Source organism: Bradysia coprophila, unplaced genomic scaffold (assembly GCF_014529535.1).
Source record: "Bradysia coprophila strain Holo2 unplaced genomic scaffold, BU_Bcop_v1 contig_494, whole genome shotgun sequence".
In the NCBI taxonomy this organism is placed as follows: Eukaryota; Metazoa; Arthropoda; class Insecta; order Diptera; family Sciaridae; genus Bradysia; species Bradysia coprophila.
In genome coordinates, this window is record NW_023503746.1 from 1,291,399 (window position 1) to 1,307,325 (window position 15,927).

Consider the following 15,927-nt stretch of genomic DNA (forward strand, 5'->3'; position numbering starts at 1 on the left):
TGGTTGAAAATGAAATGTCCAGATTTCATAGCACCGACCAAATTTTTTCAATAAATCCCGATCTACTGAAACAATTCACTCCGAAGATGCATTTCGAGGTGCTGATGTCTCTGAAGGTAAAGACAGTAAGCTGGAAAAAATTCTTCACGTGATCCCGTGCAAACGCCAATCAGAAATGGCTGAACAAGCTTACGGTGGCGTACAAAAAAGGTCTGAGAATATGCCTCCGAGCTCTGAAGACAACAACGGTTGAAGCGATGGAAGTAGAGGCGGGCTCTATTCCTTTCAGGATCCGAAGGAATTACCTGACGAATTGATAAATCAAATCAAGGATAGAACGGATGGTTATGGTCTAACGTACCTAGAGAAAAGTACAATTGAGGTATCGGAATGGATGAAAGAAGCTTGTCGATCGAAAGTGTGCGACTTTCCTGGAAACTTGACTGTAGTGAAAACGGTAAAAGGAGAATCCGGAATGAACAGCAAACAGTGGAAACACTTAGCCGACAGCATGATTGAGGAAGAATATAGCAATTGGACAACTATAGAGTGGGGATAGGCATTACGGATTTGAGGAGAGTGAAGTCTTGGGAAAGACTGTCGGACTTATTCCAAATTACAAATACTGAATTGGTGGCGATACTGAAAGCGGTGCTGGCACTGATGAAAATGGATCAAGAGAAAGGAGTGGTTATGACCGACTCACTCAATGGATGTGGCTGGCTCAACCGAGGCAACCGAGACAATTACCTAGTACACTTGATCAGAGAAGTGGTGAGCGAAATGGAAGGTAAAAGGATAGTTATACAGTGGATCTCCAGTCACGTTGGAATCGAAGGAAATGAGTAAGCAGATGACTTTGCCAACAGGAACGCTTGGCTCTCCACGATGTCAGAGATGAAAATTACGTATTCCAACGTACTGAGCACGATAAAAAAAAGCATTCGACGTATGGAATGAAGACTACAGATACTCTGCCAACGTAAGGGACAGAAACATTTCGCAGTACAAGAGAAAGTATCGAAGAAACCCTGGTTCCATGGTACGAATCTGAATGGGATGGAAGTAAAAATTCTAACGTGTCTTAGAACGTTTCATGGACTTTGCGGAGTTAAGAAATTTTGGTTCAAACTTGAAGAAAGTGAACTATGTGACAGGTGTCAAGTGCGAAATGATTTAGAACACATAATGATGAAATGTAAAAAATACGAACGAATTCGAACGAAGTACGATTTTAGTGAAACGTTTGACAGTTTAGTCGATATGCTCAAAGTGATTGCAGTGGAATGGTATAGATCGCTGGTTATGTTCTACCGAGAAGCACAGTTAGATTTCTAATTGTCGTTGATTTCAAGATACGCCCTGGCTTGCATACAGTCCAGTAGAACTTCAAATACGAATAATTTTCTTCCAGCTCACTGCTGCCTCTAGTTTCAGAGACATCAGTTCTACAGATTTCATCAATAAAATCAAGATCCGACTATAGTTTGGTGGTAAATTTTATCAAATTACTGAACCGTTCAACGATATGCCAGTTTAAAATAACGTGTGCCTTTAAAAATTCGATACTTTTTATTCGAGATTTGAAATGAGATGGGAATGTTTTAGCATTTTTAAATTTCGTATTTCGTTGACGATAGATACAATTTAAATGAAAAACAAATACCACCAATTTTCTCTCATCTGTTGAACTTGCCGCAGCTTATTTTCGACCTCTTCTTGAGTTCGATTCCCACTTGGAGATGGGAGCCCCAGACAACACTGAATCTCGTCGAAAGACTTCAAAACACAGCTTTCCGGTTGATCGGTGACACCGATGTAACGAGATTCTAGATTCTGTCGCACGGTGAATTATAGAGGAACTTGAAATGGTGCACTCCAGACTTCTCCATCTCTTTTTCCGAAAACTGACAAGATTTCCCCTTGGAACACGTACTTTTCCTTTTCAGGGTACCAAGGCCTATCCAAAACATCCAAATCATCCAAGACATCCAGTTCACCTTTCATGGACACGGCCACTTCCATGGCTACTGGACTAAGATGGACTCAACGAAAGTGACAGGCACTAAAGTGTTCGAGAAAGGAGAAGAAAATGGCTCCCCGAGCCTCAAAAATGGCACTTAGATGGCAGTACGACCTTACCACCAATTGTTTTATAGTTGTAGTTTAAGTTCCGTAGCACCTTGGCATTAAGGTGTTCTACACGGAAAAAAATATACCGTCTGAGACGTACATCCAGCTACCACTCACTCGTACATAGCGAGGACAGAACCAATGGTTCACACAGACGTACTTTTTCTTCAAAATCGTACATTATACGACTGAAGCGTAAACTCGTGGTACATTGTACAAATTAAAAAATTCTACGAAATGGCGTTTAAAGAATAAATTAGTTTCTAAAACGATATCTAATAATATCGATACTCAATGGTTTTCACTTGCATACTATTTAGAAATGCGAAATAATATATATTATGCACCTGTTGCCAAAATTGGTCAAAATTGGGCCGAAGGCGTGGGCCATAATGCCTACACGTCAAAATAACAGTTTGGCAATAGGTGATCATTTTTTATCTGTCGAGAACAGATATATCGAGATAAACAAAAACTCCCTAGAGGGATTATCGAGATTATCGTTCTAGACAGATAATATATATTATGCACTTGTTGCCAAGATTGATATTTTGACGTGTAGGACATTATTGCCCTAGCCGAAGGCGTGGGCCATAATGCCTACACGTCAAAATAACAGTTTGGCAATAGGTGCATATCATATTTTATCTGTCGAGAACAGATATATCGAGATAAACAAAAACTCCCTAGAGGGATTATCGAGATTATCGTTCTAGACAGATAATATATATTATGCACCTGTTGCCAAGATTGATATTTTGACGTGTAGGACATTATTGCCCTAGCCGAAGGCGTAGGCCATAATGCCTACACGTCAAAATAACAGTCTCGCAATAGGTGTATATCATATTTTATCTGTCGAGAACAGATATATCGAGATAAACAAAAACTCCCTAGAGGGATAAGCTCGAGATTATCGTTCTAGACAGATAAAAAAAAATAGCTCATCGCAATTTTTCAAAATCTTGTGACCCGAGCGGTCACCTTCCCAAGTACTAACCACGACCAATGATGCTTAACTTCGGCGATGTTGCTGCTGTCGACGTTACCAATGCTGCTATTGAAGATACATGAATATGATAAATATATTGTTCTGTTTTTAATTGTACACCTGTCCATGTTGCATTATTCTTTATGTTAAACTGAATAAAACTGAATAATTTTCAAATTTGGCAACTGGATTGTATTTAATCTGAGTTGCCATGCTTAATACCCCGTTTCGCTTCAAAAGTTTCAGAAGTTCCAAAAATTAACTTCCTCAGAAAAATATATATTTCCAATCATCACGTTTATTGTTATTTCATTAATTCTCTTACGTTATTACGTAATTCAATGTGTGTGAACATGTAGAAAGAATGTAAACTTTCGCTTGAATACTATTCAGTAAATAGACACCAAGTGTCAAGTGACTTATTGGCACAGTCGGTTGCAGGTTAGCGTCATGAGAGAGAAGACCCGTGTTTGATTCCCGACTCAGTAACACTATTTAATGCAACTTTTTTTATGTTCTCCATATTTATGCATGTTAAAATGTGCGTAACATAATAATTAAAAAAATAATTGTAAATTAAATTTGACATAGTAGAAATTACGATTCTTCAATGTAACAAGTACGTTTCTGATGTACATCATCGTACGAACTACACGTACAGCCCTGTACAGCTGAAACGTACATAGCGAGGACAGAACCAATGGTTCACACAGACGTATATTCAACGTCTAAAATGTAGATTAGACATCAATGACGTATATTTTACTGATGAATCGTAGAATTTACGTTTCAGCTGTAAAACACTAAACGTCCGCAACGTACATCAGAAATTTCGTTTTTTCCGTGTAGTGAACTCGAGACATTTCTAGACTGTTCTAGTGGTAAAGTGGCTGCTGGGAAAACTATTGGTTTGTTCACCGAGGAAAAAAAGGATTGGAAATTTCATTTTGAGAGTGTTGTTTCCAAAGCGTAGCGAGCGAGTCACATGATAAAACGCACTTTCGAAGGTTTTTGCCGAGGGAAAACACAACATTTTTCGCAACGATGAATTTCGACGTTTCAGCCGAATGGGGAGAAACTGACAATTTTTTTTTCACAGTTGGTCCTTTGCCACTAAAACTTAGACAACTTAGAGTAAGATGCAAAAATATTTAAATTTTATTTAAACGAAGTAATAGACAACGATTCCATACAATTTTCTTCTACTGACACCAAGTACAAATAGAATATAAAGGCTAAATGCTAAAACTAATACTTATGAACTACAGTGAAGGTTATCCGACTAAATATTTGAGCAAGTTGATATCTATCGAGGGGAATATTGATACGGCCCCGGCGTCGTAAGTCATTGTTCCGGTCGATTTATTTAATTGGTACTTGTACCATTTACTTGTAGTTCCGGAAGGATTTGCGCTAATCTTCACAGTGACTTGATTTTCATCCTCTGTTAAGACTAATATAGGGCAAGCAAATGTTAATGCCGGATCATCGCGGCTACACAGTGTGACATAGAGGTATTGAAGTGAGTATTAATTTTAGCTCACTAAAGTAAAATCCATTGACTTTCCCACCTTATACAGTCCGGATAAACATCTTCCAGCAATTGATGTGCAACGATGAGTTCTACCTCGGACTCGTCGTATATTCGACATGTTTGATTGCCAAAGGAATTAGTCACGTAGGTATGGCGTGTTCCGTTGAATTGAACCAAAATTTGAAGAAAATTTCGATTTCTGATAACAGTAATTGGAAACGGGCCGCTGGTAAAATTTGATAATTTTTCCATGCATTCATCCACTTCGGCAATATAATTCAGTTCAATATCTGGAACGGGAAATTCATCATTGTCGACTTACAAAATAGAAAGTCTCTTTGCGCTGTGTAATAAACGCACCTGGAACTGGAAGCGATAAAACAAAATTATCTTTTCGTTTGACGTATGTCATGGCGTTGTTCGATTTGTCAATGGTGTAAACGTGATCGTAATGAAAAGCATTCACTGACACATTCACATGGTTCTCATTTTCAACAACTTTCAACGGACATCGAAATGCCTTTGGTCTTTCGACGTTAATATTTTTGTGGACACTGACAGAAAAACGACAAAATGTTTTAACTGGTGAAACGTTGTATCTTATAGACTGTCATGATTAGAGAAGTCCGAAGACCAATGATAATTATAACTTGTCTGTGGGACTTGTCGTTGTATTTTTCCGTATATTATTGTCACACATCTCACAAGGCGAGTTACAAGGCCAGAACTATATATATGTCCTTTTCGCTCGTCATAGCAGTCCATAAGAGTGTGTTGTTAACGAAGAGATATTTCGGCTCAGTGAAACTTAACTGGCCTTGATGGCAATGTCAAAATAAGAGGTGAAACACACAAATTTGTATTTCGAAAATTCAAACTTTAAATTACGATTTGTAAGGCATGCACATGTGCAAATGACGCGAAATTTCACTACTGTAAGTCAAAATTTCGTATACCAACGCAAAAATTGTATGTGTGTATGCGGTTTGCCTTACAGATGAACAATAGAAATCCAGTGACAATGTCTCTCTGCACTTCCCTTATACCAACGCGTTGCTTATACTCATTCGTAAATTGTTGACATTGCCGTCAAGGCCAGCTAAATTTAACTGATCTTCGCTCTCCGTTAACAGTCTATTAAAGAAATATTTATTTTACCGATTTTTATTCGAATAGTCTGTCAGTGTAAGGTTGGGTTCATCCGTCAATTGCATTTCTAAGTAGCGAACATAACCCCAATCTTCCGTAATGTAAAGGTCGTACTTCCCTTGATATTTAACTGAAATTGCCAGATAATTATCTATTCGGAGTGACTATTCGACCGCGCGGTCGAATAGCCAACTTAGCACTCTAGACTATTCGCCCGCGCGGTCGAATAGCCAACTTAGCACTCTAGACTATTTGACCGCACGGTCGAATAGTCATTTCTTCTTTGGTAGACTATTTGACCGCGCGGTCAAATAGCCAGTTCTTCTGTTGTAGACTATTTGACCGCTTCCCTCGTGAATAACTCTGAGATATTTTTGCTTTAAAAATGAATAATCGAGTAATTTATTTCATGAAATTATTATAATGATGATTATTCATCTATTCGACTAAGTCGAATCGACTTCGTTAAGTAGTTATATAAATTAAACTGTTCTTCGTCTCAACACTCGGTCGCTTTGAACTGATTCGATCGTTGATGTTTGAATCATCGGTGCGACCTATTTTAAAAGAATGGGCTATGAAATAAAGATCGGTTCCGGAAGGGTAGGATTGTAGAAGTTACCTTAACTTTTTTGTTTTTCTGCACTTTTGCTGCAGATTTTCGTTTCAATCCGATTGCATTATTTACCGAACCCTTTGGACGTCCTGCCGTTCGACGCTGAGACGGTAACTTTATGCTACGTATTTGCTGCGAACTGGTTGACGCTACGATGATCAATTGATCCTGCAACGTTGGTCCACAACTACGCTCTTCGTGATTCCAAGTACAACCGACCAATAGATTTTCATCTATGATTTTCATCCTGGCTACGACATTCAAGAACAGTAGATTCCGGTACGTTAGACACTCCCCTTGAATTTGGTGCAGATTTGGTGTCTAACGTACCGGAATCTACTGTTCTTGAATGTCGTAGCCAGGAGCACATAGATGAAAATCGATTGGTCGGTTGTACTTGGAATCACGAAGAGCGTAGTTGTGGACCAACGTTGCAGGATCAATTGATCATCGTAACGTCAACCAGTTCGCAGCAAATACGTAACATAAAGTTACCGTCTCAGCGTCGAACGGCAGGACGTCCAAAGGGTTCGTTATTAAGTATGACATTATTAGCTGTCCCATAGCCAATTTTAGCTTGCAATACTTCCTCAAAACTATTAAACTCTTTGTGTAAACTGAAAAACTCCATAGTTGACGAAAACAAATAGTATGTTGTGTTACAAGTATTGTAATGTTGATTTTTTCAGCACTAGACCCAAGTTTTCCTGACGAGCGGAGCGAGTAAGGAAAATTGGGTCGTGTGCTGAAAAAATCTCATTACAATACGTGTAACACATCATGCTTTGTGCCAACCGAGAATTGAAATAGACAAATGCACAAAAATTCAGAATTTTCATTGTAAACAATCACTCTTCGAATTTGATCGATCACGTTGCTTTGCATTTTTTTAAAACGAATGCTGTAATAACTCATACGAATTTCATTTCAACATTGGTTTGAGTGTTGTAATAAGCCATGAAAACGGGTGTTGTAATTTTTGACATTTCAATCTAGTTATCGATATTGAAATCCGTCGTATTTCAATTCTCGGTGGCACAAAAAAAATTCAACACTCCACACATAAGGAATACTTGTGTAAAGTTGGCTTCGGACGGTGAGTGTTTACAACGTAGAATTGATAATGCGCGCACAATTCAATTTTTAATTTTTTCAAAACTCATTTCAAATGAAATAGTTTATAGAAGAAGATAGAAGTGTCAATAAGTAATCAATTATATAGCCAATCCTGGCAGGGTAGACTATTCGAACGCTCAAAAAATGGTGGAATAAAATTTCGCGCGCGCGAAATTTTATTCCACCATTTTTTGAGCGTTCGAATAGTCTACCCTGCCAGGATTGGCTATTCGACCGCGCGGACGAATAGTATGGACTAGTAGAACTGGCTATTTGACCGCGCGGTCAAATAGTCTTCACTGTTAGAATTGGCTATTCGCCCGCTAGCGGTCAAATAGTCTTCTCTATATGGATTGGCTATTCGCCCGCGCGGTCGAATAGCATCACTCTTATCTATTTTCCCCTCACTGTTTTTCTTCGTTTTCATTATCACTTCCAAAGGAATATCAAGATCCGTCGTGAATTTTCTTTTCAGACAGTTATCGAACGTGTCTTTAAAAGCTGAAAAGATAAGATTGATGTGAGCAATGTGCATATTAGATCTGTTCACATTCTACTTCATATTGAGGAGTGATAATCGCGATTTCTTCGGACTGTTTGTGATTGATAATGGATTGTATTGCATTCTGAAGAAAAATATTTTTTGACTACAGAAAGTGGACTAACTTTCAGGGCATACTTTCTGGAAGACCTTTCTAGAATGTTCTTGAAAATAATTTTAGTTGGAAATTTTCAGAAAACGTGTTCTAGAAAGTAGAACCTTCCACCTTTCACAAGCAAGAATTTCGGTCTCGATTTCGGCTCTAGCGAACTGTTCGATGAGAGAATTACGATATTCACTAGCCTCTTAGAAGGCTTCAAAAACTATCCACAATGTGCTGGAACAAATCCGGGAGCAAAGATATACTTAAAAGTCTTTGAGCCGGGCTTGAGAGCCTTTGCAAAAAAGTGTTTGGTTCTTCATGTCAAAAACTCGAGATTCAGCGATTCTGTCCGGTTCAGAAGCCCGCTTTGGCCTTTCGCCTAAGAAGTAAAGTGTCGGATTTTACTTCGTGCTATCGAAAAGTTAGTTAGTTAGTTCGCTTATGGGAATTAAAAAAAAAGACAATTTATAGCACGAACTTCGATCTCGACGTATCGAGGTTCGTGCTATCATTAGTATGGTAGCACGAAATAAGAGCATGAAAATAGCATGAAATACGATCCCCACAGAACGAAGCTGAATCTTCGGTGAAAAATACTTTTCAAAAAATCGTTGATTAAATCAATAATCGACAAAACAAACTTTGATTTATCACCAAATCTAAGTAAATATAATCAACACATGCCACGTAATTAACGTTCAAACTTCCGAATAGCCGAATAGCATGAACCTTGATCCGATATTTCTGCACGAATTTAACGTGGCCTGGCCCAATGAGTTTTCGAATGCAAGATATTTAAAATTGAGCGCAAATTGAGACTTCTACACGAGCTTAGCTCATTTTTCAATGATTAGGTCAGGGCTAAAGACCTTGTGAAAGTCCACGAGTACAATGTTCTCACGGGATCGAACATGGTTTCACTCAAGTCACGTGACTCACTTTTATAGTATTTCTACATTATTAATGGGTTCGGTCGATTACCCATTTCTAGTCAAATAATTTACTTTTAATTTCCGTGCCCTTCATTTTTCCATTACCAATACGATCACCTGAAGCATTCGCGTTATCTGTCCTCAATCCAAAGTTGATCAAAAATTACAATGCCTAAAAGATCCTTCATATTGATAGAAGAAAGTCTTTCCACTGCTTCTATCGACATTATACTCGAATGTGGTATCGTCGTCGGCATAAACATATATGGCTACGTCAGCTTCGTTCTTAATTACTTCGTAGCCACAACCGAATGATGGATGGAATTCATAGGTGCATGGTCCAAGCGGATGTTGTCTTTGAATTGAACATACGGAAAATTTGTAAAAATGAGTTAAGCAACGATAACGGATGACCTACGCATCGCATTTTAAGTGCTCTTCAAAAGTTCGGCTCGGATTCATGTCACTTCGGACGTCTGTATAGTATGCTTTACCTCTCATATCAAGTTCGTAGTAATCGTATTTACCATCGTCGTACACTGATATGTCAATGTGCTTGTTTAAGTTCTTTACCACGGATACGTTGAATTTTACGGGTAAATCACTTGGTATTGCATAGCGTAAATTAAGGCACTCATCGAAGTCAGAATCGTATGTTTCGTGCGCCGGTGTTCTTTCCAATTCACACTTTACTAATAAAATTGATTAAAATTTCGAATTTTAATTGAATGAACCTTAGACTAATCATACACCCCCCTGAAGTAGCTGCAAAGCAACTTTTGCAACTACTTCAATGAATGAGCACATAGACGCGAAATATATTGAATGTTTAATTTTCCTACACGATCGACCATTTCAATCTGTTCATAGATACTGAAATGGTCGGGCGTGTATCAAATGAAATAGCGCCTATTAACAGTTTAAATCTATTTACAGCGGCCCTAGCCGATCAAAACTCACTTTCAGCAAGGTTCGTGTACCGTTTAAAGTGGACCTCGTTCGTGAATTTATTGATCAAATATGTGTATGAACCCAAGCAAGTCGTGGTATTGCAAAAGCGCGATAATATGTTCAGAGCAACATAACCACCGTTTGCTGGTCTTACAATTTCCAAGCCACAATTGAAAGTGTGGACACCGCCGGTACATGATGTCATACGTCGTCTTGGGCAATTGAAATTAAATAAAAATCTATTTCGACCAAATCGTGTACACACTTGTCACATTGCTGCAGAGCATCATCCGTTAGTCCGTTTATGGGTGGAGCAGTTAACTCTCGCTTGGCATAGCACACATATCCTTTAGAATTGATCACATAGAAATCGTATTTTCCGTCGTAGTTCACCCAAATTCGGATGTGATTATCGATCCGGGCAATGGAAATATTTGTGGCACTCGAAATTAAGTTCTGTTGATTCGCACAACGCTCGATTTCATGTTCGAATTCATTGCTGACTTCTTTCTTCGATTGAGGTATGTCAATTTCACCTAAAATGGTGTCGGTTTTAAAAGTATTGTCCATCGAATGGCATGTACCAATACTCTCCCTAGCAACCAAACTACAAATTTTAAGGTGGTAGATACGTTTATGAATCACTGCTACTTTGTTCGCTCGTGTTGTTGTTGTTGGTTTTAAGTCATATTCAAAATCAGCGTTTCTCAAACTTATTTTCCCCCCTACATCGATTTTTTGAGAGAGTTTGGATGCTAGAGAGAGTATTACATGTACAATTGTTACATTGGCTGTAGATGGTATTCGGATAAAGCTTGAACGATACGTCCAACGTTTCTTTATTTATTAGATACGTATAACCCGCAGTTATTTGGGTCCCGTAAACAAATTGGGTGGGACTTTCGACAATCAGTATTGTATAGTCCCGATCATCAACCAAATAGACTAATGGACATTCAAACGCTTCATCTGCATTCACCCAATCCGATAATTCGTCCAATTCTCTTATCGGACCATCCAAATGTGGCTTAAACGTTCGAACGCTGCCGCTTCGATTGATTTCATAATAATCAGTTTTGTTTCCGTACAAAATCAAAATGACCGTTGTCCCAGCTTTTTGTAGCATTTCGAATTCGATCGGTAAGTGTTTCGGTAACTGCAGTCTCTTATCGAAACATTCTTTTATTGAAACGGTACTCGTTTTGTATTTCTCGAATATTCTTTCTAGAAGAGAGAAGAAAATGCTGAATGAAGGCTAAACTGTCTCTCTCTCACTGCATCAAATGGAAAGCTTTTACCGACGGTAGGTTCATATCGAGAATCAAAGTAGCTGACTTCATTCTTAGACGTATTGATGACATAAGCGTTTGCCCCACTCGATCTGCCAGTTTTAACGTAAAATACAACATATTCTTCATTATCGTGCACCGTCGTCCAAATATCATAAGCACAGCGAAAAGTACCATAGTCTTCATGTGACGACAATGGTCGACTAATTTGTTTCCATAGAAAAAGGGGTTTGTTAAATCAGGACGTAACCGAATCATATTTACCGACAAATCATTAACTAATGCTAAGTCTGCCAACGCACTTACATCGTTTATTAACGAACAATGGAAGCTCCTCCCATTTTTTAAACGGAAATTTAAACTGACCAAGTGCAATAACAGCTTCACACCCGCCCTGAACAAAAATAAAGTTTTACCGAAAATGCACCCAAAAATTGATCGCTGTTCTGAATAGAGGGACCCTAGGGGAGTTCAAAACGATGGTCCGTTAAGCTGGACCAGATGCTTCCCCAGCCCATACAATTTTTTCCTTAGTTGTATGGGTGTGGGGGAAGCATCTGGTCCAGCTTAACCGGCCATCGTTTTAAACTCCCCTAGGGTCCCTCTATTCAGAACAGCCATCAATTTTTGGGTGCATTTTCGGTAAAACTTTATTTTTGTTCAGGGCGGGTGTGCTTAAAGCTGCAATCGCAGTTTACCGTTTTGGGTCTCCGTCTAGACAATCCGCATGCGCAGAGAGAGAATTCTCTCTGTGCGCATGCGCAATATCTAAATGGAGGCCCAAAGCGGTGAACTGCGATTGCACCCACAAATAGCCGACAGATAATTAAATTCAAAACTGCCATTGTGTTTTTTCTCAGCCATTATGTCGTCTATCATTCTTACACCTATTCGTGTGGCCTTTAGAATCTGTCTTTGCTTTAAGCTTCATTTATATTCCATATTCCACCGAAATATTCCGGGTATTTCCCTTATCACAATCGATAGTATTGAATCTATTTATCGGATGAATATATTATCCTAATCATACTTATCACATTGTTTATTATCCAGTCCCATAGTATCGTTTGGCTTGCGATGGTCACCGATTTTTTGGTAACAAGAAATTCCTTCCCAATTTATTTTATAGAAATCGTAATCATTCTCGCGGAATGCTAGTATTTCGATGTGACTATTTCTCCTTGTAATATCAAATGAGATCGGTAAACCTTTGGGTATACGGTTCTGTTTATCGAGACATTCATTTAGTTGTGACAGAAATTGATCGGTCTCATCTGATTCGTCGTGTGGAGCCCGTGGGGACACTTAAATTGATAACGATTCATTTAAATAAACAAATTGAATTCAAGTCATGAAAATATGGTAAAGCATACAATATTCTGCGTGATAGCTTGTAATCTCTCTGGTTTCTTTGTGAAATGCATAAACGTCGTCAGTTCTTCCAGTAATGTACATTACAATGTAGCTTTTGTCATCAAAAAACTCAACGTGACAACTCTCGTTGTCGATAGGTGAGTACCTGTTGTGTCAGTAAGTTACTAATTAAAACTTTGTTGATAGCTGCTCATCGACATCTATCGAAGAAGATTCGTTGAAATCATGAAGTGATCAGTTTGTAGAAAATATTTTTCCGACGTCTTATCGTGGAGCAGATTTGGTAACTATTGAAAATCGAACTACTTTTTGCAGGATAAAGTATTCATAGCGGAAGGTGCAGTCGATATTCAAATTCTTTCTCACGCAAGTCTTTCTAACGCAGCGTCATTTTCATACAAGGAAGCGTTGAAATGTATTCGGTTCACTTTTGCATCGACTTGTTCACTTGAAATTCAATTTTAGGCACAGCCCCTTGTGTCAGAAAAATTCGGCTCGCTCGCTTGAAGTTTTTCGAACTTTTTCTTTATCATGTGATTGAGCATGAAAAACTGTGGAACTAGGTTTTTTCTGGAAAATGGAAAATCGATTTTACGGCCGGAAAAGCGGTTTATATGGAAAAAATCGAAAAAAATTGAAAAAAGGGAGCGGATTGACACAAGGGCCTGGACTACACTTACGGCATACATTTAAATATTTTTGTAACTTCTTAATGTTATCACTGCTACTTGAATCAGGTTATGGGCGCAGATCACACGGGAGGGAATGTAAAAGAAGATTCAATATTTGGAATTAAAATTTTGAAAGTTTGTTTGTCACCTTCAGAATGGCATTGTATGGGAAAGTAAATTACATAGGGATCGGCACGATCGGAACTAAGCGTCTTACACTTTTCTTACCTATGACAAATTTTGTTCTCCCCATCTGTGCTGCTGGGTCTTAGGTTCACATTCAGTCCTATTGCTTTACGACAGTAACAATATTGGTTCCACGACACCTTGAAATAATCGAATTTGTTGTCATTGCAAACCGTCAATTCAAGGTGATTCTTTTCAATTTTTATATCCAAATTGGTTGAAATATTTCTCGGAATCATTTCGAAATTTTCCACGCAGTACGAGGATGGGGTCGGTGATTCTGGTGGTTCTGTTGGCACGGTGATGGTATCGCTTTCAGTTGCCGTTATAGTCGTATACATAGTCAGTAGAATCCACTGAAACAATTTGCTCAATTGACCAAATTTTTTCTTTTAATATCTTCCTTTCACCCAGCACTCACAATCACATTCATTGTTATATTGATCAGCTTCCCGCAAGCTTAAGTTTATAACTGATCCTTAACATTCAAACCGAAACGAGATCACCAAATTAACACTCACCACGAACCGGTCAAATTTAATATGATAATACACACAGAGTTGCTGGTTCACAACAAGAGCTGTGCATGTAAACCGAAATTAGCAGACCCGTCACAAGATGACCCGATGAAAACCAGTAATACTCTCTCTAGCAAAGACACCTCGTTTTAACGCAGTCAAACTACTGCTGGAAGTGGAGGATTCGGGTAAGGGGACAAACAAAACTTAAATGAAACCAAAATTGACAGAATTGACGACGAAATAATTTAAATGTTTAGTGTACTGTAGAGATAGTAACAAAAATAATTAGTTTTGTCAACCATGTAAGCAGATTTATAACTACTACCACCATATTGCTTTGTTTGTAGAATCATACATTGCTGTCTAATTTTAAATGTAAATTGCAAAACCTACGTTGCATTTTTACCACCTTAATGAATGTAATTTTGTTGCTAGAGATGATATTGAAACCTGTGATTTTAGAAATTCATTTTTTTTCGGGTTAGTAATCGAGAACACTAATGTGAGATCAGATGGGAATGTTTTGCATTTTTAAATTTCGTACTTCGTTTACGGGACAGTTTTGAATAATTCCAGCCTCGCAGACCTCTATCCCTTTCCATTTTTTTTAAACAAAAAAAGAAGGTGGAAAATGTTTTGTTCTCTTCTTTTGTATCTCAATGTCAACTTCTTTTAGCGGATACTTTTGGAATGGTACAATGAAATTGAAAAAAAAAAAAAAATGAAAACAATCATTATACCGTATGCATTTAAGGTCTTATGCAGTTTAACTTGAATGCAATTTAAATCAGTCGACAAGAAACGTCTGTTTTATCACACTTGCTAAATTAATTGGAAGTTGGTTTATGGTTGGAAATGAAATGTCCAGATTTCATAGCACCGACCGAATTTTTTCAATATGTATAAAATCCGCCTTGCATTATATTAGGCATTTGAAATGAATGAGTGTCATTGTAAAGGGTATTTGCATATCTCCGAACTTAGTCCAAGTCCAAAATTTAGAACCCGCCTCCTGTATGATAATGAACCCGCCTCTTTTCAATTGAAGTTCATACCTTCAACGGTAAAGGCGTGTCTAACCAAAGTTGAATGGGCATGTCTTTAAAATAGGCAGTACTCGACTCTTAATTCTGGACAGTCCAACTTTTTTCTACGACTCTTAATTCTGGACTGTCCAACTTTTTCCTACGACTCTTAATTCTGGACAGTCCAATTTATTTCTACGACTCTTAATTCTGGACTGTCCAACTTTTTCCTTCGACTCTTAATTCTGGACAGTCCAATTTATTTCGTACGAATGAATTCTGGACAGTCCAACTTTTTTCTACGACTCTTAATTCTGGACTGTCCAACTTTTTCCTTCGACTCTTAATTCTGGACAGTCCAACTTTTTTCTACGACTCTTAATTCTGGATAGTCCAATTTATTTCTACGACTCTTAATTCTGGACTGTCCAACTTTTTCCTTCGACTCTTAATTCTGGACAGTCCAATTTATTTCGTACGAATCAATTCTGGACAGTCCAATTTATTTCGTACGAATCAATTCGGGACTGTCCAACGTTTTTCTACGACTCTTAATTCTGGACTGTCCAACTTTTTTCTACGACTCTTAATTCTGGACTGTCCAACTTTTTCCTTCGACTCTTAATTCTGGACTGTCCAACTTTTTTCTACGACTCTTAATTCTGGACAGTCCAACTTTTTTCGTACGAATCAATTCTGGACAGTCCAACTTTTTTCTACGATTCTTAATTCTGGACAGTCCAACTTTTTCCTTCGACTCTTAATTCTGGACAGTCCAATTTATTTCTACGACTC

General features: G+C 38.2%; 3 protein-coding genes and 1 long non-coding RNA gene across 4 annotated transcripts in view; all 4 read right to left on the bottom strand.

Annotated features, from left to right (window-relative positions):
- LOC119082848 overlaps window positions 1-14,054 on the bottom strand; it is a 67,190-nt gene extending 53,136 nt beyond the window's left edge. The window contains exon 1 of the mRNA XM_037192515.1: window positions 14,008-14,054. Coding sequence (XP_037048410.1) covers window positions 14,008-14,019 — 12 coding nt within the window. The 5' untranslated portion in view covers window positions 14,020-14,054. The remainder of the gene's footprint in view (window positions 1-14,007) is intronic.
- LOC119082849 lies at window positions 4,364-5,911 on the bottom strand. Its single transcript, XM_037192516.1, has 4 exons — window positions 5,817-5,911; window positions 5,019-5,212; window positions 4,696-4,948; window positions 4,364-4,618 (listed from the first exon to the last, which is right to left on the bottom strand). The coding sequence occupies exons 1-4, from the start codon at window positions 5,870-5,872 to the stop codon at window positions 4,399-4,401; spliced, it is 723 nt and encodes a 240-aa protein (XP_037048411.1). The 5' UTR covers window positions 5,873-5,911; the 3' UTR covers window positions 4,364-4,398.
- LOC119082850 lies at window positions 9,233-10,282 on the bottom strand. The gene is made up of 3 exons (XM_037192517.1): window positions 10,076-10,282; window positions 9,534-9,807; window positions 9,233-9,470 (listed from the first exon to the last, which is right to left on the bottom strand). The coding sequence occupies exons 1-3, from the start codon at window positions 10,269-10,271 to the stop codon at window positions 9,272-9,274; spliced, it is 669 nt and encodes a 222-aa protein (XP_037048412.1). The 5' UTR covers window positions 10,272-10,282; the 3' UTR covers window positions 9,233-9,271.
- On the bottom strand, window positions 11,380-12,796 carry LOC119082853. The gene is made up of 3 exons (XR_005088728.1): window positions 12,729-12,796; window positions 12,386-12,659; window positions 11,380-11,558 (listed from the first exon to the last, which is right to left on the bottom strand). It is a non-coding gene; the product is annotated as an uncharacterized LOC119082853 (long non-coding RNA).
- Window positions 14,055-15,927: the final 1,873 nt, after the last annotated feature.